Source organism: Anser anser (genome assembly GCF_964211835.1).
Source record: "Anser anser genome assembly, chromosome: 21".
NCBI classification, from domain to species: domain Eukaryota; kingdom Metazoa; phylum Chordata; class Aves; order Anseriformes; family Anatidae; genus Anser; species Anser anser.
This window is the reverse complement of record NC_139742.1, coordinates 12,864,442-12,887,582: the sequence shown is the minus strand read 5'-3', so window position 1 is coordinate 12,887,582 and position 23,141 is coordinate 12,864,442. Positions and strand designations below refer to the sequence as shown.

At 36.7% G+C, this 23,141-nt stretch overlaps 2 protein-coding genes across 5 annotated transcripts in view; one reads left to right on the top strand and one right to left on the bottom strand.

Annotated features, from left to right (window-relative positions):
- RALGPS1 (Ral GEF with PH domain and SH3 binding motif 1) overlaps positions 1 to 23,141 on the bottom strand; it is a 111,460-nt gene that overhangs the window by 58,217 nt on the left and 30,102 nt on the right. For 2 of the 4 annotated variants that reach the window (XM_083807056.1, XM_083807057.1), the window contains exon 11: positions 7,223 to 7,303. The exons of the other annotated variants lie outside the window; for them this stretch is intronic. In XM_083807056.1, the coding sequence (XP_083663182.1) occupies positions 7,223 to 7,303 (81 nt within the window). The remainder of the gene's footprint in view (positions 1 to 7,222; positions 7,304 to 23,141) is intronic. 4 annotated transcript variants of the gene reach the window in all.
- On the top strand, positions 451 to 22,778 carry ANGPTL2 (angiopoietin like 2). Its single transcript, XM_083807069.1, has 5 exons — positions 451 to 1,021; positions 10,137 to 10,993; positions 20,035 to 20,228; positions 20,421 to 20,691; positions 21,160 to 22,778. Exons 2-5 carry the CDS (start codon positions 10,186 to 10,188, stop codon positions 21,357 to 21,359), a joined length of 1,473 nt encoding a protein of 490 aa, XP_083663195.1. The 5' UTR covers positions 451 to 1,021; positions 10,137 to 10,185; the 3' UTR covers positions 21,360 to 22,778.

Here is a 23,141-nt window from a genome sequence, read left to right as displayed (position 1 = left end):
GTCAGAGAGCGCGTTGTAAAAAGCCTTATGAGCAGGAAGTAGCCACCCCCCACTCCGACATTTTGGGGACGAATCCTATGCAGTTACACATTCTAACATCTCATTTGACCTAGAAACGAAACCACACTCAAACACGGTCTCCAGAATTTCTTCCTAACTCTAAAGATTAACCGTTTTACACAACAGAAAAATAACTTCCATTTTGGACTGTCACTGATTATTCAATCAACGGCAACAACACAACAGTTTAGCCGGGTCTAGCTTTTACACGTTTTTAGCACTGTGAACAAGAACTCGTGACTCACGGTTAAGGAGTTTCAGTTACAGAAACATTTAAAAAACCGCAAGCAAATACAACAAACAGCGAAACCCAGCTCTGCCCCGAGCGAGGCGCCCCACGCGGCCCGGCCCTTGCTGCAGCCGAGCTGCGGCCGAGGCCCCGCCCCGGGGCTCCGAGCAGCCGCGGCCGCTGGCGGCGGGGCCTGCGCGTCTGTTACCGGCGGAGCCCTTGCACTCGTGGGAGGAGGAAAAAAGCCTACCCAACCAAAACCTGTCAGCTTGCTGCACGCCTGCCTTTTTTTCCCCCCTACCAGATGTAGGTCTACCACAAAGGAGCTGAAGTTCAAATAAGGCTGCTTTAGCCTTACAAGAAATGATGGACTCACAATTTTAAAACCAGAATGCTGAGTTCTCTCTCACCAAGACAAAGTCTTACCGTACCTCAATGGTAACACTGTACAGATGCATGGCTTAGACTGAACAGCCAGGCTGTGAAAAATCTTTAAAAAATAGAGAAAAAGAAAGGAATTAATTTTGTAGATCATCCAGACATTTGCTTTTCTAACTTCAGTACAGCGCACAAAGCTATTCAGCTGTAGACTCCAGGCTACATTCACTGAAGAGGTGCGCTTACGATACGCAAACTGCTAAGTGAGATGCCACAACTCGTGCGGACAAGTTGTTCCGATAACCTTTGATGAAGGCACGCTAAGGACAGAAGAAAGAAGACGAAGGAGACAGGGTAAGAATGCACAGTACAAATGGGTTAAATTTAAAATATGCGTATGTTTTTGTACGTTGACAGTCCAAAGACTGATTGGTTTGCATATGAGTGAGTGTAAGCTTTTCAAAGACATTACTGCTCCCTAATACAAACAGCAAACCTTTACACAAATTTAAAACAAATTTAGATGTGAAAATAGTTGAGATATTTTATGATGCCAGGCACTGAAGAGCCTTCTTGCCATTATTTTCTCGAATATGAAATTTATTTTATCTTATTTAATTCTGCATGTAACTTTGGGCTTCATGTTTCCTCAAACCGGCTGCAAATGCATATGAATACTGCGTGTCTTTCAACAAACTTTCTAGAACATACTAATTTCTAATGATAACTTTTCTAAAGGACTACCTGTAGTAAAAATGATGAAATCTCTGTTCTTTCTTACACTCATGTCTGATCAAGGAGACACAATAGTTCCTGGAACTTTATAACAGTTTACAAAATAAATTTCACTGAAGAACAGAACATAGCATGTATGAGTATCTTTGTGTAAACATTAAATATTTACTTTATGATCCAACTACTATTCTTCATGAGCAAAATGAGTCACATTTATTAAAATGTGTATGTGTTTAAGGGCTATTACGTACTAAGTGCATGTACACGTGTACACACACAGCATAAACATTTTTTTTGGTAGTGACTGGATTAAGTGAAAAATAAAGTGAGGCCACTGTTAAGGGAAATAACATCACTAACAGTGCTCTCTCAATAATTACATTCCATGTCTAGGACGGAAATTTAGTACAGCAAAAAGAACAACCCACAAACAATATTACTAAAATTCTTGGTAATCAAGAATGAAAATCTGTACTTCTTGTAACTTAAAAGGCTGTATACTTTTGCCAAAAACTTCAAAATATTACATGGCAGCAAAGGATACATAATCCTTTGAAGTTTCCAGAAGCAGTTGGTAGTATTTCAAAACAAAAGTTCTCCAGGAACTAAGACATCCTCATTCTGAAGTGTTTCATTAGTCATCCATTCCCCAGAGTAAAGAAAAAATAAATAAAATAAAATAAAATCTTTCCCTTTAAGAAGCACAAGATAGTTTTTGAATCAAGATTTTACCACAAATTTAAATGGACAAAGAAGCTAAGTATAGAATGCATTATAATAAAAGCTTCTGAAGCAATTAATTAGTTTCTGTCAGAAGTGCGGCATGGCTCACAATGGCACCAAGAACTAGTGACAAAAAAAAAATATATAACTCCACCCAATAAACTCGTAATTAAACTTTCTTTTACATCACCTTTTCAAAATTGAAAGTGCATGCTACTTACTATGTGTCAACCTTTTCCTATCCACTATTATACTTGAAGCAAAACTTTAAAACTTTTCCTAATACATGTGGCATTCACACTACTGTGCAGTACTTTCACTGTGAATTTCCTTTTACCAAACTGAAAAATTTTAATGTTCAGCTTTTTCACAGCAATAATTTTCACCTAAAATCAAGCTACAGGAGTTAATTCTAAAAGAAAATCTGTATCAAGGGAAGTCCCTTCCCCTTCAAATTGAGCAAAAATGAATAAATTAAATACAAAGGCTACATGAAAAATCGATAGATTAATATAATTCTATTCAAAAGAGTATTTGGGAGAGAGAATAGGAACACTGCATGGGTGCGTGCTTTGAAAAAAGTGGCAGGGAATAAGAAAGAAAGTAGCTTCAGAAAAGTCATGCTTATATATCTTTTCACAATAATGTCGTGAAATCCTGATAATAGTACTGGCTTGGTGCCTGGAACATGCTAGCTAACTGTACATCCACAAACACTGACTATGAAAGGACTCTGCAGAAGCAAACACTAATGTTTGGGGGGGGGGGGGGGGGGGGGAAGCATCACAACAAAACAACAACAAAAAAACCACCTCTGATCTTTGTATAGTAGGAATTTACATTTTTTGACAACCTTGCTCCATTTGCTTTTACAATTCCATTAAAATGTACAACTGCACTACCTACTCTAAAAACCCTTTTAATATCATAGACAGTATTATTAAAGAAACAGTGAAGATTTGTTGTTAGCTTTTCATGTTTCTTGTTTAGAATGAACAAGTATCAAACTACGCTTGAGTACACAATCAAACAAAATAGCTGATCTTTTCAAGCAAAAATGTTATACGATCTAACACTATGCCTTTTGTGAATATGCTTTTATTTATGTATCTAAATACTTGAGTAAGCTGCACACATGGTACCACAGCATGCAGGGTTATGTAGGAAAAGCCAGACCATCAAATGACTGCTAGCCTCATTATATTAAGTATGACCAACATACGCACAAAAAATATACTGATTAACCCACAGAACTGAATTTTGTTAGAGTGGTTTAATGTAGCAATACAAACTCATTTGTAGGTAGGGTCACACTGTTGCTTTTTTCTTCTAAGTCAAAAACAACCATACAGGGAAATGTCAGAAAATACTAGTGTTGTGCAAAAAGCGAGTATCTTGTATATTTCACATATATATGTTTTTCCATCTATCTGGGTATTTCTAAAGAGCCATGAAGTATCAGTTTAAATATGTGCATTCAACTTGGGCATACACTTAACAATTCAGTCTAGACTATAAGCGCTTTCAGTCAGAACAGGATGAACAACATACAATGACGCAAATAAATTGAGCGTTAGACCTTGTCTATTCACTCTTTAATGAGATGAAAGTCACTTAATATGCCCCCTGCCCTCCCCCCTCCCCTTCAAAAGAAAGAAAACATGACGTAAAAAAAGGTAGACATAAAATAGAGTGAAATAATAAAACTCCAAACTGAAATTATTTTTCTCAGTATGTAATACTCTGGGGTGCATTTTAAAGGGAACTGAACGACAATGACTGAAAATCATTTTTCCTTTAACAACAGTTACTATCCCAAAAGATACCATAAGTTAAAAAAGGAATCCTATTTTACTTTGACAGTTGATGGAGCACTCCTGCTTAAGTGTAAAAAGTCAGGTACGAAACATCCTCCTTCACCTTCTTTATGACTAGCATAACTGAAGCCTGATGGACTGAAAATGCCTACTTGGCTCCTGAGCTGCAACATTAAAAAAAAACAAAACAGTTTTTTCATGGTTTGTAAGTGAGAATTGCTATATAGGATCTTAATTATTTGCTCCTCAAACCACAATGGTAAAGTGTTTCTTCTTAATTAGATTACCTTTGCAGTAAAGTTAACTATACTACACAGTACTGAATAACTTTATTCAAATGGTTTCTGAAGTCCCTAGAATTCCCCTCATGTAACATCTTGGTTTTAGTACAGAAAAATGTCTTCCCTGTAATGCAGTCTCCAAGCATGGATACAGTGTCACATATCATTTATACAAAAGCTGCATTTATATACCTCAGTACGTGACATTTGCATACCTTCAGTCCTCTGGATTAATAACAGCTTACTATAGAAAAACAAGAGGAGCAGCAAGAAACAGTTACAGAGCTTTTACCTACTGGGCTGTTTCATGAACCTTATCTGTAGAAAAAACCCATAACAATAAAATTTATATTCTGGTACGGAATCTAGACAATTCTCTTCCACGTTTATCTTAGTTAAGGTCTTTCACACAAGATTTACAGAGCTCATTATTTTACTTTTGTATTTTTCCAAAATGCTATATTATAGGTGATGTCTTCATTAAATGTCAAGACATTCTCTCCTTGAACTGACTTGTAATCCAAAATAAAAAATAATTAAGTTCAGTGCTTAGCTACCTTCCAGTGGTTTTCCTATGGTCTCAGCTCTTCTTTGCGGAACACTGAAAGTGTAGGTGTAAAAAACACAGTACAGACACTCAGAGATAAGAGATCAGTCTCTCAATGGTTGAAAGACTCAACATTGCAAACCACTTGAGTTCCACATGCAAAAGTGTTGATAACATACTGAGGCTTTTATAAAAAACTTTCTTTCCAGAGTAATACTGCAAACGTCTATTTTATTCAAAAAAAATAATCCAACAAAAACCAGCCATAGCATTGAAAGGTTACTGTTTGCATTTTCAAAGAAACTCAATTACATTATTGCAAGTCATACTTTCATCTGATGGAGACATGCCTCATTCTCATTTGCACACAGAAGTCCTAAGGATAGGTAAAGTATTTCATAAAACCTTAAAGAAATGGTTAAATACAAATACATGTATGTCTGTTTTGTAAAAATGAGGTCCTGTGAAGGATGGTACCAGAACAAATAAGGGAAAAAAGTACACATGCTGGAACTTTCACAATTAAATGTGCATTTTGTATACAAGTAGCGTAAAAAAAAAAACAAAAAACATACTGCTGGCATTGCCACCTTCCATGCCTTCTCTTAAGGTCAGCTGATTAAAAGAACACAACTCTGAACATCTGTCAAACAGTAATACTTTGCACGTAGAAATATTTTTAAATTCACTATTTCAGGATCATGGCAGTAATAAATTACAGACTGTGAAACAGCTGTGTAATTTCAGATGGTAAAATACTCTACTCCTGTTGAAATATCACCTGTAACTTTCAAGATATTCATAACAATCCAAAGGTAATATATTTTGACTAACCAAAAATCCTATATAAATATGACAGAGTACAAAACAGAAATATTTCCAAGGAAAATTAAAGAAAGATTTTATTTGTTTTTTCCGTTTAAATGACAGGAAAAAGCAATCAAAAGCTGAAACATACAATATCCCTTTCAGAAAATTTATTACCTCTTTTTTCACCAGATCACGGGAACATCCTCAGTTGAGCAAACAATGAATGAGCAAACAAACCAAATTGTTATTACCTACTTTCAGTTATATACATAAATAGGCCAACGTTTGATCTACAACCTGATTTATTTATTTTTTACCAAAGCACTTACTCTAGCTAGGAGTATGAAAAATGATACTGTTATAACAACAATGCTGCCAACAGTTTTCATACAGATGCAGTTGTATTGGCAAAAAAAAAAATTTGAACAGAATAATATATGCTACCAAGTAGGGTAAGCATACACAAATTTGATTTTAGCTGGGTCAGTACTAGGATGAGTTTGGCAATATAACTGTACCAACTTCCATGTAAAATGCTTATAGGAGTACACAAGTATTGAACAGCCAGAATCTTAAAAATGAAATTACTTCAAACTCCCATGCTTTTCCTAATTAGAAGTTATATTTCATTTGTAATTAAAATGACATTTCTTCTTCCTAAGCGTGATTCTTTCACTTCTGCTTTTGTTTGTATGCTTGTTTGTTGGAGAAATTTTGTTTGTGCGTATGAGGATAAGAGAAAGACATGGTGTATTTCCAGCAAATAAAATTTACACCAAACCTACAAACATGTCTTTATACAATGCTGCTCCATGCAACAGCAAGGTTGAAAAGTCTACAGATACTTAAGTGGAATTTTGCACTGGTGACAAACATGGCCTCAGCAATACAGCTCCCTCCCAGTCCAATGCAGAAGAGTTAGGAAGGGGGAAAAGAGGAAGAGGGAGACTGAGCCAGAGAAACAGGAAGAAACGTCATCAGCAAGAAGCAGCACTAATTAAGGACAAAGAGTACAAGCAATTACTCCGCATAAGTACAACAGAAGAAAACAGAAAGCTAGTGTGCTATACATCTAATAAGTACGATCTTCCTCTCTCATGGGAAGGAATCCTGATGTCCTAAAAATCTTATGTTCTCCTAATCAAAAATGATGAGGAAGCAAATCAAAAGTATTAAAGCCTTCCTTAAAACTGCTTCTCTGGCTTCTTGCCCCACTTCTAGCATGCTTTTTTTTTTTTCTCCCTGAAGGAATCATCATTCAGAGTTGTGCAAACGAGCATGTTGGTTATGAAGCTCACTTGAATCCAGCTACAGAAAAAATGCAATGTATTTGATGTAGCCAATCACAATATGCAACAAATACTCTTCATTCTGAACTTTCTTCCTTTTTAAAAATGAACAAGTACAGACAATAAAACTAAGAGATTATTTCACAAACAGACTGCAGGAAGGAAGACATCTGAAGACAGTACACTTCTTGCTTCAATTTGTAAAGGTGCTTTTTTTTACCAATATACTTTTATTTCCTATGTTTTTTCTTATAGGAAGAACACCTTAGAAAAGGTGACATGCAGACAAGTTTATAAGAGAGAAGCATTTCAGCACGGTCTAATCATGCTGATGTCATTCACTGACGGCTTACCTTCTGAATTTTGAAATAATGTTTGAACAGATATGTTAAGATGAGGTTGATGAACTCTGTTCCATGTTTTCTTATACAATTCTTAAAAAAAAAAAAAAAAGAAAAGGAGAAAAAACAAACTGTTATAAGTTCTTCTGTATTTCTTCAGCCTGGAAAAGAATGTGCACCCCAAATCCTATGCTTGAATAAGGACATGAGATGCTGTAAACAGACAAAAGTGAACTCAGAGAAAAAAATTAGTTTCCTTTCAGTGGGTCAAAATACTTACATTTTTTGAGGGGAAGAAAGGTATTTCAATTCAAACACTGAAATAAAACCCATTTTACACCTACTATGTTAGAGACATTTGCAAGAACAGTACATCTATACTGTAATACAAGGCCTGGAAACTCCCATGATTTCTAAATGTGACTTGCTATGCAAATGTTGATTGTGCAGATTACTGCTGTCTGAGGTGAATTTATGTTCCCCATTTTCCAGGGTTCCAAATAACATTCCTTTACTCAGAGAAACCATATAAAATCCCAAACATTTATCTGTCGAGTTTTCAAAACTCTTGACAAGTTCTGTAAAGTACAATGCCCTTCTGTTTGCAAAATGAAAAAGCTTATTCCAAACTGCATGAGAAACTGAGGCAAAAATACATTTCCAAAAGCTTTGAGAATGATCAGTCCTGCTTGCATTTGTTTAAATCATTTACAGAAGCATTTATAGAAATTTATTTGGTTTATTTCAAAACAGAAAAATGTGAATGACTAATAACCATATCTCTTCTCAGTATGAATAATTAAAGCCTGCATATCCATCATTATTTTGGAACTAAGAAAAATTGCTTTAAAGTCAGCAGCTGCCTAGAATCATTAAAAAAAAAAAAATCACACTGGATGGGACCTCACCGTCTTCTCACACTAACTTCAACATTAGATCACGTCGCTCAGCGCCTTGCCTAAATCAAAAGCTTATATATTTCCAGGAATGGAAATTCCACCATCTCTTTGTGTGACTGCTTGTGGTTTAGCTCAGCACCACACAGCTGTTCATTTACTCATCCTGCTCCCCACAGCGGGATGGGGGAAAGAATGGGAAAAAGGGGGGGGGAGGGGAACTCATGCGTTGAGACAATGACAGTTTAATAGGACAGAAAAGGAAAAGAAAAGAAATGATGACAAAAGAATATACGTAACAAGTGGTGCCCAATACAATTGCTCACCACTCGACAACCAGCGCCCCTGAGCAGTGGCCTCCCCCCCACCTAACTCCCCCTAAGTTTTATCGTTCTGCATGACACCATAGGGTACACAGGACAGCCCTTTGGCCAGTTTGGATGAGCTGTCCTGGCCGTGTTCCCTCCCAGCTCCTTGTGCACCCCCGGCCTCCTTGCTGGCAGGGCAGTATGAGAAGCTGAAAAGTCCTTTCTGCTATGTGTAAGCGCTGCTCTGTAACTGCTAAAACACTGGTGTGCTACCAGCATTATTCTCATCCTAAACCCAAAATACAGCACCGTACCAGCTACTAGGAAGAGAACTATCTCTGCTGAAACCAGGACACTGCTTCAGTCCTTGGCTGCCATCATTGTGAAACTCTTCTGAAATCCAAAATAAATTTTTCCTGAAGCAATTTGGATCCATTGACCCCTGTCCTTTCACCGTGCCCTTCTGAAAAGAATCCATCTTCTCTACTAACACCCATTAAGCAGCTTAAAACAGCAGGAATATGTCTCTTACCTCCTCTCCTAGGCTAAACAAACCTAGCTTGCTCTGATGCTCCTCATACATCATCTCTGCTACCCCTCAGCTGCTCAGCTGTGCTCGTTTGAGTTTCTCATAGCTGTTAGTATCACAGGTCATGTCATTTATAAAATTACATTGTACTAAAGATGACCAAACAGTAAGGTGACAGTTGACACTGAATGGTTATTCCATGTGAAATGTTTTATAAGCAAAGAAAAAATACGTTGATACACCACCTTGGTTTTAAAAAGTATCAAGCAGGCTTTATACACTGAAGAAGCTCTTTATTGGATTTTTTTTTAATTATGAAAACTAGGATAGATGTACACATGCATGTTAAAATTAACCAACAAATCTATTAGAAATACGTGACATCAAGGTTGTATTTATGCAGCTCATAAAAGAATGCTCCCTGACAAGGGCATTCATGGCAGTATTGCCAATGCTAAGTTCATGTTTCCTAGAAAACTGTTGCCTATAAGCTTGTTGTATTATTTTGTTTGTTTTTAAAGAGATTAATTTTTAAGGATTATATTTGTAGCTATACAAAATGAAAATATATGTTTAAATGAAAACATCGATTTTGGAAACTTGTGGTACTTGCCTGGTAGAAAGGGCTCTTCAAATACTGGTGTTTATTACATGGTTTCTTGGGGTTCTTGACAGGCTTTAGATAATCTGGCAACTACTAACTGCAGTTCTGACCACAGTGTGGCACAGTTATTCCTGATGATGCCCCCTTTAGCTGACAGGAGCTCATATAGGACAAGAAAATTATCTCTTTCGTTCACAGACAAGCTAATTTAAATGGCCACAGCTTGCGCCTAGGAAAATTTAGATTAGGCATCAGGAAAAACTCTCTCTCAAAGAGTGGTCAGGCACTGGAACAGCCTGCCCAGGGAGGTGGTGGAGTCACTGTCCCTTGCGGTGTTCAGAAAGTGCCTGGACAAGGTGCTACGAGATATGATTTAGTAGCTTAGTGGGTAGTATTGGTGATAGGATGACGGTTGGACTAGATGATCTTGTAAGTCCTTTCCAACCTTGTGTTTCTATGATTCTATGATTCTAAATACTATGTAATGTTCTATTGTCAGTTTTAGAACAGATTATCATTTTTTTGTTTTTTTTTAAAGCTTGCACAAATTTCCAATATGTTACTTACTGTTAAATTTATTTTAAAACAGATTTTACGAAGTTCTTTGCAGAAGAATATTTAACCAGAAATAGAGGATCATGATGACAAGAAGACTCATCTGTTTAATGCTTATAGTTGTTGTGGGAACTGCTGCAAGCAAAACACAGGGATTTGAAGGCAATGATGAAGAAAAAGAACAAGAATTCATTTATATGAACAGATATAAACGTTCCAGTGACACACAGGACAAATGCACTTATACCTTTATTGTACCTCAGCAGAGAGTGACAGGTGCCATTTGTGTTAATTCTAAAGAACCTGAGGTTCTACTTGAAAACCGGGTAAATAAACAGGAATTACAGTTACTTAACAATGAACTTCTTAAACAGAAGAGACAAATAGAAACTCTCCAGCAATTGGTAGAGGTAGATGGTGGGATTGTTAATGAGGTCAAGCTCTTAAGAAAAGAGAGCAGAAATATGAACTCTCGTGTCACACAACTCTATATGCAGTTACTACATGAAATTATCCGGAAACGGGACAATGCCTTAGAACTTTCCCAACTTGAGAATAAGATTTTGAACCAAACTGCAGACATGCTGCAGCTTGCAAACAAGTACAAAGACTTAGAGTACAAGTACCAACATTTGATGTCAATTGCAAATAATCAGTCAATAATAATTGCCCAGCTAGAAGAACACTGTCAGAGAATGCCATCCATAAAGCCTCTTCCACAAACTCCACAGCCACCAAACAAAGCGTACCACCCTCCTACTTACAATCGCCTGATTAACCAGATATCTACTAATGAGATTCAGAGTGATCAGAATCTGAAGGTTCTGCCACCTACCTTACCAACCATGCCCGCAGTAACTAGTATTCCAACTTCAACTGATAAACCATCTGGTAAGTAATATTATTGATATGTCTACACTAATAATAAGTAGTAGGAAACATCGTAATGTAAGAAAATGCAAATAATTTATCTAGCAAAATAAATGATTTTGAACTGATTGAGATTCTTAGATCTGACACAGTCTGTGTATATTGAGCTGACTGAACCAACTGTACAAATGGCAAAAGCCCTTTGGGAGATCATAAAGCCAAAATGTAGTAGCATGACTGGACTTCAGTGGAGCATTGGACTTGTGGCTACTAGTAGATACAAAAGTACTTCAACGCTGTTTGCCACAAAGTCCTACTCCTCTTCCTTAAAATATAAAAATGTTCACTACAATCATTCGGAACTTCTTCAGTCATTGTTTTACTACTGTATTATCAATTAAGGTTATAGAAAGGTTATACTACAGTAGTCGATCTTAAGCCCATCTCTGAAAAACAGTTATACTGCTTCCACATTTGTTATTGGTACAAATTATTAAACGTAATCTAAAAATACGTGCTAATGTATGACAGGATACCTCAAAAACTGACATTGTATGAAAAGGTAAATGTAACTGCTGACTATCTAGAATATTTAAACTACTGTTTCTTTTAGCACCAGATTTTTTGGACAGAGTTCTATCTACATGATAGATTAGGCTTCAAATTTCAGCTTGTTAAAGCCTGACTTTCCTGACCTTATGGGAATATTACTAGTTTTATTCATTTCCAAGGCTTTTATTAGGAGATAGAAAATGGAAAATACGAGTAGCTGGGTGGGATGTTGGAATAGTTTGAGAAATTGCACTAAATTTAGAGCATTAAACATTAATTTTAGACTTTTGTCCAAATTCAAGTCACATTTGGTATTCGGATTCTTGTGAATAGTTGCCATTAGATCTATATATGGTGTTCCACTGGAGTTAATAATTTAATCAAAATCAATGGAGACACTCCCAGTGAAGCAAATGGGACTTTTGGATGAACCACTCATGAAATGAATTTATATTCTAACACTGAATTTATATTCTAACACAATCTTTACCTTTATACCTTACTGTGCCTTCTCCTCAAGAACAGGAAATGGTAATAGGTGACTTTGTATCGAACACTGATTTTACGGTTGTTTCAGTTCTTGTTATTGAGTCTTTGTTTGCAGAGTTTAGAACTATCTCAAACTATCTCCAGCTAAAACGCCTTCTTAGCCCAGGAATGCATAAAACTGACAACAGCAGAATTTAAAAACAGTATTTTACCTGTTCTTAATGCAGATAGCCTCACAGTCCCTGAACTTTTGGCTCTTAATTCTTTCTTAAAACAGGAAGTGGTTATGTTCACTCTTGCTCTCAAGGTTTTAGGTCCTTAACTTTTAGTCGCAGCTATTTTGAGATTCTGTGATTTTACAGACATATTTTTATCATGTTGGTTATGGAGTCAGTTTGCTTTAAATGAATAGCAAGTAAGAAGGAAAATAGTTCAAGTCCTAGGTATTATATTTTTATTATTGTTTTTAATGTAAAGAAATTTCAGTAGCATTGTCAAGGCCAGGGAAAAAAGGTAATCAGGCTAAGATTAATTAGTCATAGAATGCTACAGTAATCCCCAAGAGCCTTCCATACAAGACTCCCCACATCAACAATCTGAATCAAGAGTCTCATAGCATGTTCAGAGGAGGAGGTCAGCATAATTTTAATATACCTGTTGTAGAACAAACAAAAAAAAAGGCCAAAAAAATGCATTCTGAATACCTAACAGATTTAAGCACATTAGCCCCACAGATTTTTCCTGTCTTACTTCACCAAGACAAATCAGTTTATACCAAATGTTTGAGATGAAGGAGTTGCAGAAAATTCTTAGTAATTGACAGTCAATGATTTAAATATTACTGACTTGTGCCCAAGATTGAACTGCTATAATTCACGACATCTGAAGGGGTTTGACACTTTGTGTAAACATTTATGAGGTTATTGTAAGTTTTTAAATCTAGCAGGTGATAATTTTTGTTCTTGTACAAATCCAGAAAGGAATATATCTGTGTTGTACTTGCATAGGGCACTTGCACTCTAAGACAGGAGGAAAGGGAAGCAAGTGGTACAATAATACGGGATATTATATAGCTGTTACTACTCTCTTAAGAGTTCTGCCATAAGCCAGAATGCAAGCACTGGAAATCAGAGCTCAATTAATCTAGGTGATTGGTAAATCACAGGTAAAGAATCCACTTGCACCTATGGTTCCACATACTTCAAGAACATAGTTCATGTTTTATGTGTCCTGAATTGGGAATACAAGAGAAGTCTTTTTTTTTTTTTTTTAAGCATGGGAGCAACATGCACTTGCTTCAGAAAAAAAGGCATACCACTGACTAAGGCATGAAGTAAGGCATGTGAGATACACATAGCATATACTTCAAGGCTATTTGCAACTTACTTCAAATGACCTGTCAAACTCTCTAGATTTATCAAATATAGTAATTGCCATTAAATAAATAAATAAAATAAAAATAATAATAATAAAAAAAACCACAAACACACAACTTACTTCTCCACGGAAATTTTCCCAATGAAAGAAACTTGAGCAGGTGTTTCAGTCTACCGAAAATCTCTACCACACTTTGCTACAAAGTAGTCATTTTATAACACTGCCAAAGATAAACTGGCCATAGCTTGCACTGTGCCATGCAAAACCTATTGTTGTTTAACTCTGATAGGCAGCTAATTACCACTCAACTGCTCTCACTCCCCCTCTTCAGCAGGGCTAGGAGAAGAAAATGAGATGGAGGAAAGAAATGTTTGGGTTTGATATAGGTGCTGTTTAATGAAACAAAAGCAAAGGCCACACAGAACCAAAAGGAGAAACAATTATTCTCTTCTTCCCATCAGCAAAGGATGTTCAGCCACATCCTGGGAAGCAGGGCCTCAATACACATAGCAGTTGTTTGGGACGACAGACATTTCCGTAACAAGAGCCTCCCTTTCTCCTTCCGCTTCCCCAGCTTTTACTGCTGAGTGTGACATCACATAGCACTGAATATCCCTTTGGTCAGTTTTGGTCAGTTGCCCTGGCGATGTCCCCTCCCCACCTCTTGCCCACCCTCAGCCTACTGGATTTTGGAGGGTGTGTGTGGTGTGATACCAAGTCAGTGCCAGCAACACGCGCAGAGCACAGCACTGTGTGGGAAGTTAAATCAATCGCAGCCAGACCCAGTACAGAACCACAGAACTTCAGAATCATGGTATTTTTCACTGTGTAAAAAAAAATAAATAATAATAACAGGAGAAAAACACATCTATTATAATTTCTTTGAATTGATACAGTAGAGGATGTATCAGTAGAGTACTACCCTTGGACTGGTACTTTTTAATATCTTTATCAATGACATAGACAACTGGATCAATTGCACCCTCAGCAAGTTTGCAGATGACACTAAGCTGAGTGGTGCAGTTGATATAACAGAAGGAAGGGATGCCATCCAAAGGCACCTGGACAAGCTAGGAAAGTGGGCTCACATGAACCTTGGGCTCACATGAACCTAACGAAGTTCAACAAGTCCAAGTGCAAGGTGCTGCACCTGAGTGGGGCCAATCCCAGACACGAGGACAGACTGGAAGAAGCACTCATTGAGAGCAGCCCTGCAGAGAAGGGCTTGGGGGTTCTGGTGGATGAAAAGCTTGACATGAGCCAGGAGTGCGTGCTTGCAGGCCAGAAGACCAGCTGCATCCTGGGCTGCATCAACAGAGATGGACAGCAGGTTAAGGGAGAGGATTGTCCCCCTCTACTCTGCCCTTGTGAGGCCTCACTTGGAGTACTGCGTCCATGTCTGGAGCCCCCAGCACAAGAAGGACATGGAGCTGTTACAGCGGGTCCAGAGGAGGGCCACAAAGCTGATCAGAGGACTGGAGCACCTCTCCTATGAAGAGAGGCTGAGAGAGTTGGGGCTGTTCAGCCTAAAGAAGAGAAGGCTCCGGGGTGACCTTACTGCAGCTTTTCAGTTCTATAAGGGGGCTTATAAAAAAGATGGAGAGCAACTTCTTGCTCTGGCAGACAATGACAGGACAAGGGGGAACGCTTTTAAACTGAAAGAGGGGAGATTTATATTAGAGGTTAGGAGGAAATTCTTCACTTGGGAGGCTGGTGAGGTACTGGAACAGGTTGCCCAGAGAATCTGCGGACACCCCACCCCGGAGGTTTTCAAGAGCGGGTTGGACGAGGCCCAGGGCAACCTGATCTAGTGGGTGGCATCCCCGACTATGGTGGGGGGTTGGAACTAGATATCTTAAAGGTTCCTTCCAACCCACACCATTCTATGATTCTATGATAGGATAGTCACTTTAATGATTAGGAAAAGAGGCAAGGGCCTCAAGTTGCACCAGGGGAGGTTTAGGTTGGAAATTAGAACGTTTCTTTTCAGAAAGAGTAGTCAGACATTGGAACGGGCTGCCCAGGGAGGTGTCACTGCCCCTGGGGGTATTTAAGGAAAGGTTGGATGTGGGGTTTAGGGATGTGGTCTAGTGGGTGATAGTGGTGATAGGGGTATGGTTGGATCAGATGATCTCGAAGGTCTTTTCCAACCTTAATGATTCTATGATTCTATTATATGTTGACTTAGACCTGAGCCAGGGCTGATAGTCCAGTATTTTCTGGTAACGTGTTCTGTGGCTGGTGAGAGTTGCTATATAATTCTCTTTCCTGTAACATTCTCATTGATCTCCTCATTATTTTCCAAAATTTTATTAATTGCTTTTCTGGATCTATTATCCACAAATTTATCAGAAGTCCATCTCTTGAGTCAGTGACAGAAATATGAAGGGAGAAGTACAGAAGACTATTAAAATAAAATCTGGGTGAAAGGAATCTGAAGATGATGTTTGGTTCTTCCCACAAAGCAGAAAGTCTTCATTTCTGACAGATGCATCTCCAGTCCATTCTTGTATAACCTTAATGATGGAGATTTACAACCTCGCTAGGTAGTATATTTCCAACCCCAGCTGAGTTTACTGCCAGATTAGACAATTCATCAGGGGAAAACAAATTCCCTTGCTGTAACCTAAGTCTACTACTATTCATCCTATGGACAGCAGACGTAGAAAAGCATCTATTTCTTTTTAATGTATGGAAGAACAGTATTATAGTTTTTCTAACTTTCTGTAAGTGAAGTATCTATCCTTCAAACATTCTTTTCAGACTTTACCTGACCTGTTAAAATTTGTTGAAAACTCATTCACTGGCCCACATTCTGCTTGTGCTTTTAAGTACCCAAACTGGCTTTACTATCACATAGAAGAATAGAAGAGTTACTTCATATGCATAGTACCTTTGTTGTTCTATCTTCATATAGCATTTTCCTTTTTTGCAAAGTGAAGTGTTATTGACTCATGATCAGCTTGCAGTACTATAGAACCCCATGATCCTCGCCTGAGGAAGTACTGCTTTTCTAGCTGTCTTTCATTTTGGTCTCCAGAGGTCCCTTCCCAATTTGATTTGACATATGCTATTTTTCCCTTATCTATGTAACTTATCAGAAAAAGAAGTTTCATGTTTGTTCTGTACAAAATCCACACAAATATTTCTCTCATTTTTTAGTTTACAACAGTTTGATTTGTTCAAGTAAATGCCCAACTACTGAAGTTAAGCTATTTAGTCTTTCATTTCTAGGATATCCTTCTCTACTCCCTTCCTCCCTCACCTTTTCAGTAGGCAAGGAACATAAAATACCTTCTCCTCATCATCCAAGATGTTCTCTGTTCTCAAAAGCCCCTCCCCACAATTAGAATCATAGAATATCCCTAGTTGGAAGGGACCCATAAGGACCCATAAGGATCATCGAGTCCAACTCCTGCCCCGGTAGCCTCACCACCCTCCCTCACGCCCTGGTGGCTCTACAAATATCTAGAATGAATTAGGAAAAAAAAAAAAAGGAAAAAAAATACCATGAACAATGACCCATGAAACAAACAACCTGCCTACCACCACAACTGAAAGAACCGCCCAGCCACGGAAAGAAAATCCACGTACATTTTATCCAATCCTTTCTATACCGTATCTAAAGTTCTTAAATTTGCCAAAGCTCCTGATTGTACTAACCATCTAGCCACAGCGACCTGTTCAAAAAAAAAAATTGAAGCAAAATAGAAGAACGGTATTAAATGGCATCTTATTTTAATCTGTTGACAGATGGTCTTCATCACAAAGTAGTAGGTCAATGTTTTCTGTTATCTTGGCCTTAATACTGTTGTAGTCTTTATTTATTTAAGAACAAAAGCAACAAACGGTCATGCCTAGTACTTTGATCTAGCAACTAGTTTGTCTGAGCTTTCTTCAGATTTTCAAAGCTACTGGAAAGTTCATGATCTAGCCAGGTCAATTTCGTACTATTTTTCCTAGCCTTCTACAATAGCAAAATCCACTGTAGTGTTCTCAACAGATACTCTTTAATGAACTTCTAAACTCTTTCGTTGGACTAATTTTTCTAAAGGATTTTCTCGCTCTCTGAATTTGCTTAAGTCTGTTATATTTGAGCTCATTTTCTTTGTTTTGCTTTCTTTTATTTCGTAAGAATTGCAGATTCCATTATTTCACACTCAAAAGATTGCCCACAGTGCTTTCTATTTCAGATTTTCTGTCAGTTCATCCCTACTTGCTGGATTCAAATTTAATATGGATTGCTCTCTATTTTGTCTGTTTCTCCATTTTATGCATTTGTCAAAAGGCTGTTACCAACAAATTCCAAAACCTTGTTATATCATCGGATGCATTCTACTCCCAACAGATAGAGAGACAGTTAGAAGTAGGTAATTCAAAATAGTTAGCAAGAAGCTTACGTTACCATAAAATAAAAATCTACAGACAACATGGCATTTATTTTCCAGGCTAGAACTGTCAAGTGGAACATAAGATCTGAGAATTCCTATAGACAGCTATGCACTGTAATGTTTTTGTTAATCATTCTCATAATAAATCCACTAATATTCATTATTTTCGTTTAACAATTGCTTTCATTACTACGATTACTTAAAAAATAAGGTAGAAAGGTTAATTAGCAGGAAAAGCAAGTGCAAGTATTTGGTGAAAACATATAGAATATGCAGAAAATACTTATAAAATAACAAATGCAATGAAGTTAAGAGGACGTAAGTGTAATTTTGCACGTGGAATGTCCGTATGCATAGACACAAACTATACAGTACAGATAGAAGAACGAAGAGATGGATAGTGGCATATACTACATTTCTTCTCATTTTAGTTGTGATTGTATCACAACTTGGAAAAAAGAAAAGCATGCTGAAGATGTTCTTCCATCAAGACACATGAAAGGAGGGTCCAAATACTGTAGATAGCTCAGTTTAATAAGTGACAATTAAAACTATTTATCAAAGTATTGTGATTTCCAGTTGTGGAGTATTTTTAAGTATTCCAGTCTCTTTTAGATAACAAGCATTTGAACACACATTCATGTCACATGTTCTTAAAAATATAATGAAAAAAATTTTAGATCCTGTAAAAGAAGCCACTGGAAGAGATCGGCCACAAGAATTTCTCCCCCCACCCACCCCCGAAAAAAATGTAAATAATTATACAGCTCCAGAATTCAAAATACAACTACAGTTGCTCTTTTTAATATGTGCCACTACATACACATTACGATAAAATAAACAAGAGCAATTTAAATTACCATCATTCACTACCTCTATCTCCTTCCACCACTCACAATAAAACCATGCAACTGTGTCACAGAATACTCTATCTACACCTGCACTTCCAGAAATCTGAACAGTTAAGCACAACAGAATTAGAAAATGGGCTTAGCAGCAGCACCCTAATTGCATTTTGTGAATATGATTGAGGAAACAAGAACACAGCAATACCACACACCAAAAAATTGGATTGCCTCCTGGTGCACTGATGTTTTATTAGCTAGTTAAAAAGACAAAAACAAACAAACAAACAAACAAACAAACTCCCCAAAACACCAAAATTCTTCCTATGAAACATTTATTACTACTTCATTTACTAAGTATAAGGATAGCTCTACTACTTCCATTGTTGGACAATGAATTATGAAAAAGGGTAAAGGAACTGAATTAATTTAAAATAATAGCAATACATGCTTCGGTATGACTGTTGACAGAAGATCTGACAAGCCTTCATCCTTCAGCATGGAAAAAAAACCAAGGGTTTCTAACCCTGAGGATTCTGTGTTGACTTCTTGTTGACTGCTCGTCAGATATGAGCATAGTAGCAAAACATCTAGAGGATTCTAAATGCAGTTATCAGCATGGACTGACGAATTGTTCATATCTAAATTTCTCAGACTTGTTAACATGGAATCTATTTATCTTCCCACAGGAATAAAATAACAAACGAAAGACACTTTCAAAACAACTATGCTCTTTACAGAGTCTACTAAATTCAGGGAAACAAAAAATCCATTCTCCTGAAAATGGGAAAGAGCACTAGCTTTGACTTCCATGAACGCAAAGTATTTTAAAGTATTTTATATCACCTCATTTATCTAAAAATCTCTCACTGTATAAGTGCACATTCCATGTTATGAATCTGATTTTTTTATTTTGTTTAGCTTATTATCATTTATTAGAGTGACAGCAGTAACCTACATTCATGTTTTATGTTGCTGATTCCACTGTTTATTTTCATTACATTTTTGGAGACCTAAAAAGCTCAGGATCTCCAAGACAGAAATTAAGTCAAACTTATAATTCTGTTTTCTAAAGGAAAATATTAATATATATCTACAGAGTAATTCCTATTTAGTTTTTTTGAAAATATGACCAATGTTACTAGACTTCAGTTGCCTTACATAAAAATCTACCCATATCATTATTTCATTGTGAAGTGTTCCAGAAAAAAAAGTTACAGTGAAGTAATCTGTTTGAAAACACTGAGTGGTCACTAAAGCTTCAATAAGAGAAAAAAGAAATGCACTATTCAGCTGAAGCAAATATACTGTGAAAAGTGTAGAAACATGCTACCAATTCAAACACTGCTCTGCATTAAAGTTATACTCAGTTGCATTTTGACTGCAGAGTCCTTCTCTTTTGACACAGGGCCCTGGAGAGATTGCCTACAAGCATTAGAAGATGGCCATGATACAAGCTCCATCTATCTTGTAAAACCAGAAAACACAAACCGACTTATGCAGGTCTGGTGCGATCAACGGCATGACCCTGGTGGCTGGACAGTCATTCAGAGACGACTGGATGGGTCTGTCAACTTTTTCAGGAACTGGGAGACATACAAGGTTAGGACAAGTGAGCAGTTTAATGTCTTCTACCCTCTAAAAATTATTGGTAAAATTAATTTAAAAGGTGATTTTTAGAGTCTTGACAATAGACTTCTTAAAAAGGAACTTGTTTTCTACTTAAGAATACACCCAGATTTACCATTAAAACATATGCACAGTATTAACGCCCTTCTCTTGCTTCCTTTACAGCAAGGATTTGGTAATATAGATGGAGAATACTGGCTTGGTTTAGAAAATATTTATTGGCTAACAAATCAAGGCAACTACAAACTGCTCATAACAATGGAAGACTGGTCAGGTCGGAAAGTATTTGCTGAGTATGCTAGCTTCAGACTAGAGCCAGAAAGTGAGTATTACAAGTTGAGACTGGGACGCTATAACGGAAACGCAGGAGATTCTTTCACTTGGCACAATGGTAAACAGTTCACCACACTGGACCGGGACCATGACGTATACACAGGTACAAGGCCCCCTTTTGGTTTCCTTGACTTTTTTTTTTTTGAAACGGAAAAAAATATACAGCTGTAGACAAAAAAATAAAAATGAAATTGTATTTTAGAGAGTTGTCAATTAGTAACTTATGAAATACAAACTGATGTGTCAACCCTTATATGTACTAACTGAATTAAAAATTCTCACTCTCACTGAAATATTTATTAATTACATTAAACACAGGTCTGTAAAATATATTATTAAGGTTATTTGAGACAATAATGCAACCAGATTTTCCAGCAAAGCACAGTAGCATTAATGAGTCCATTTGTAGAACTTAAAATATAGACTTGGTTCTTGAAGAAGCAGCACCTTGCACTGCACAGTACCTACATGTTAAATACACAGTTAAAAGTATATTTTGTGCTAGGCTTGTTTGCTTGCTGTAAGATTTTTCACTTTTTTCCTGAGACTGAATCATAGCTTTCTTTTACAGGTAATTGCGCTCATTACCAAAAGGGAGGATGGTGGTACAATGCATGTGCTCATTCAAATCTCAATGGAGTTTGGTATCGTGGAGGACATTACCGCAGTCGGTATCAGGATGGTGTTTACTGGGCTGAATTCCGGGGGGGATCATATTCACTAAAGAAAGTTGTTATGATGATAAGACCTAACCCTAACACATTCCACTGAGATAATATTTCTCTTTTTTTTTTTTTTTCCTTTCTTGGTCTAAAAAAGATGTATAACTATACTGTTAGCACCTGGAATTATTTCAGAAATGAGGAATGTAAGATACTGTAAATTTATTGCTAAGATGTGAGGGCTTGTATATTTTATTTTCAAGAATCATTCCAGGGAAAGAAAAGCTGAAGTAAAAAAAACAAACTGAAACAACATAATATTCAGAACACCTCTCTGTATTAGAAGCAGTTATATTAAGCCTTTTAGAACTGACAATTGAGATGGATTGTAGATACATTTTCTGTTTTTTACTCCCTGTAAATTAAGTTTGGATGGTAAAAATACTGCCACAACATTTAAATATTTTTGGATGTTATATTAAATATTCTCAAATACAGGAAATATTACAAACTGTACAGCAAGAGTTTTATTATTATTATAAGCAATCACTAGACACAGGAAATCATATCCTTTGAACTAGGTAGCTGGTATATTAGTATGATTATTTTAATTTAATCTTTGTTAACTGATATGAATAAAATTAATACTATATAACTTGAGTTTGTGAACAGATACTCAAACCATTACTGTCATAATAAATCCAGTCTTTCCTATTTACTTTGAGCATTTTAATAATCTGTTCCTACAAATTAGAATTGGCATTTGATTAAAACGTTTTAGATGGAAAACTTTAATCATTTTCCTAATCAGAATGAACTAGCTACCTGCACAGGGAAATAAACTCAGATTCACTATGGATATAACATACTGTATAGCCAACGTGTCATACTATACTATATTTTGTACCTGACTTCAGTCATTACCTGCTGTGTAGGCTCTCTAGTCAGAAATGGCTGGATATAAATTAAAGGGACTATCCAACTTTGCAGGCAAATGATGGATACCACTATATAAGCTATTTAATATTCATAGCCAATAGGTGAAAATTATATAAAGAAGCTACTTATAGCCAAGAACAGTTATATTTGCCATATTTCACAATTATATTATTGTCAAATTATTATACCGTTTTACTCATCTATAATTAAGAGTTTAGTCACAACCATGACATACTGACTGGCATAATTCTAATATTCTCCTATGGTAGGTTTCTAGAACAGACCTTTCAAAATGGAAACTACCATGAAAAATGTAAGTTAAAGAATGCATGTAAGAAGGAGGGAAAGCAAAAACCCCCGGAATTTCAATATATTTCTCAGTAAGCCTGCAAGACACTTAATGTGTTTGTGCATCTGTTTGCACACTTCTTCCCTTATTACCTCATAAATTCTTTACAAAGGTATGATGTGCATTAAACTGGCGTGTGAAGCAGCATGTGTTGTATATAACAAAGTAGGGTTTTTAATATATTAGATCATCCCTGTAATATTGTAATCTTTTAATAAAGCAACAAACGTTATTTTGAAATGTTCAGATTTCATCCTGTTTTAGTTGAGGTTATTCACAGAAAAGCATCATTAATTTCACAGAGTATATCTGACACATTCAAACCAACTGGGGTGGGAGGAGGAGGTAGAGGAAAGGAGCAGAATAATGAATGAAAAAGAGTATGTCTGGCTGTACCTAATAATTTAGTTCCTGTCATGTATTAAAAAAGCATATTCGCATCATAATGAAGTACTTTCCACAAATGTTGTAGGGCAATCTTTTAAAGACACAGGTTTACAGAAACTAAAGACATTGGAAAAAGTTGTGTACGTTACTATATAGACACTATTCATGATATTCAAGCTTTGCTTGGCTCAGTGTGGACCATCACAGTAAGACAAC

Excerpts from the sequence above, each read along its gene's own strand:
- ANGPTL2 (XM_083807069.1), top strand. The coding sequence starts at position 10,186 with ATGATGACAAGAAGACTCATCTGTTTAATGCTTATAGTTGTTGTGGGA. Across the intron at positions 10,994-20,034 it reads TTCAACTGATAAACCATCTG|GGCCCTGGAGAGATTGCCTA; the intron begins GTAAGTAATATT and ends CTTTTGACACAG. Across the intron at positions 20,229-20,420 it reads GGAACTGGGAGACATACAAG|CAAGGATTTGGTAATATAGA; the intron begins GTTAGGACAAGT and ends CTTCCTTTACAG.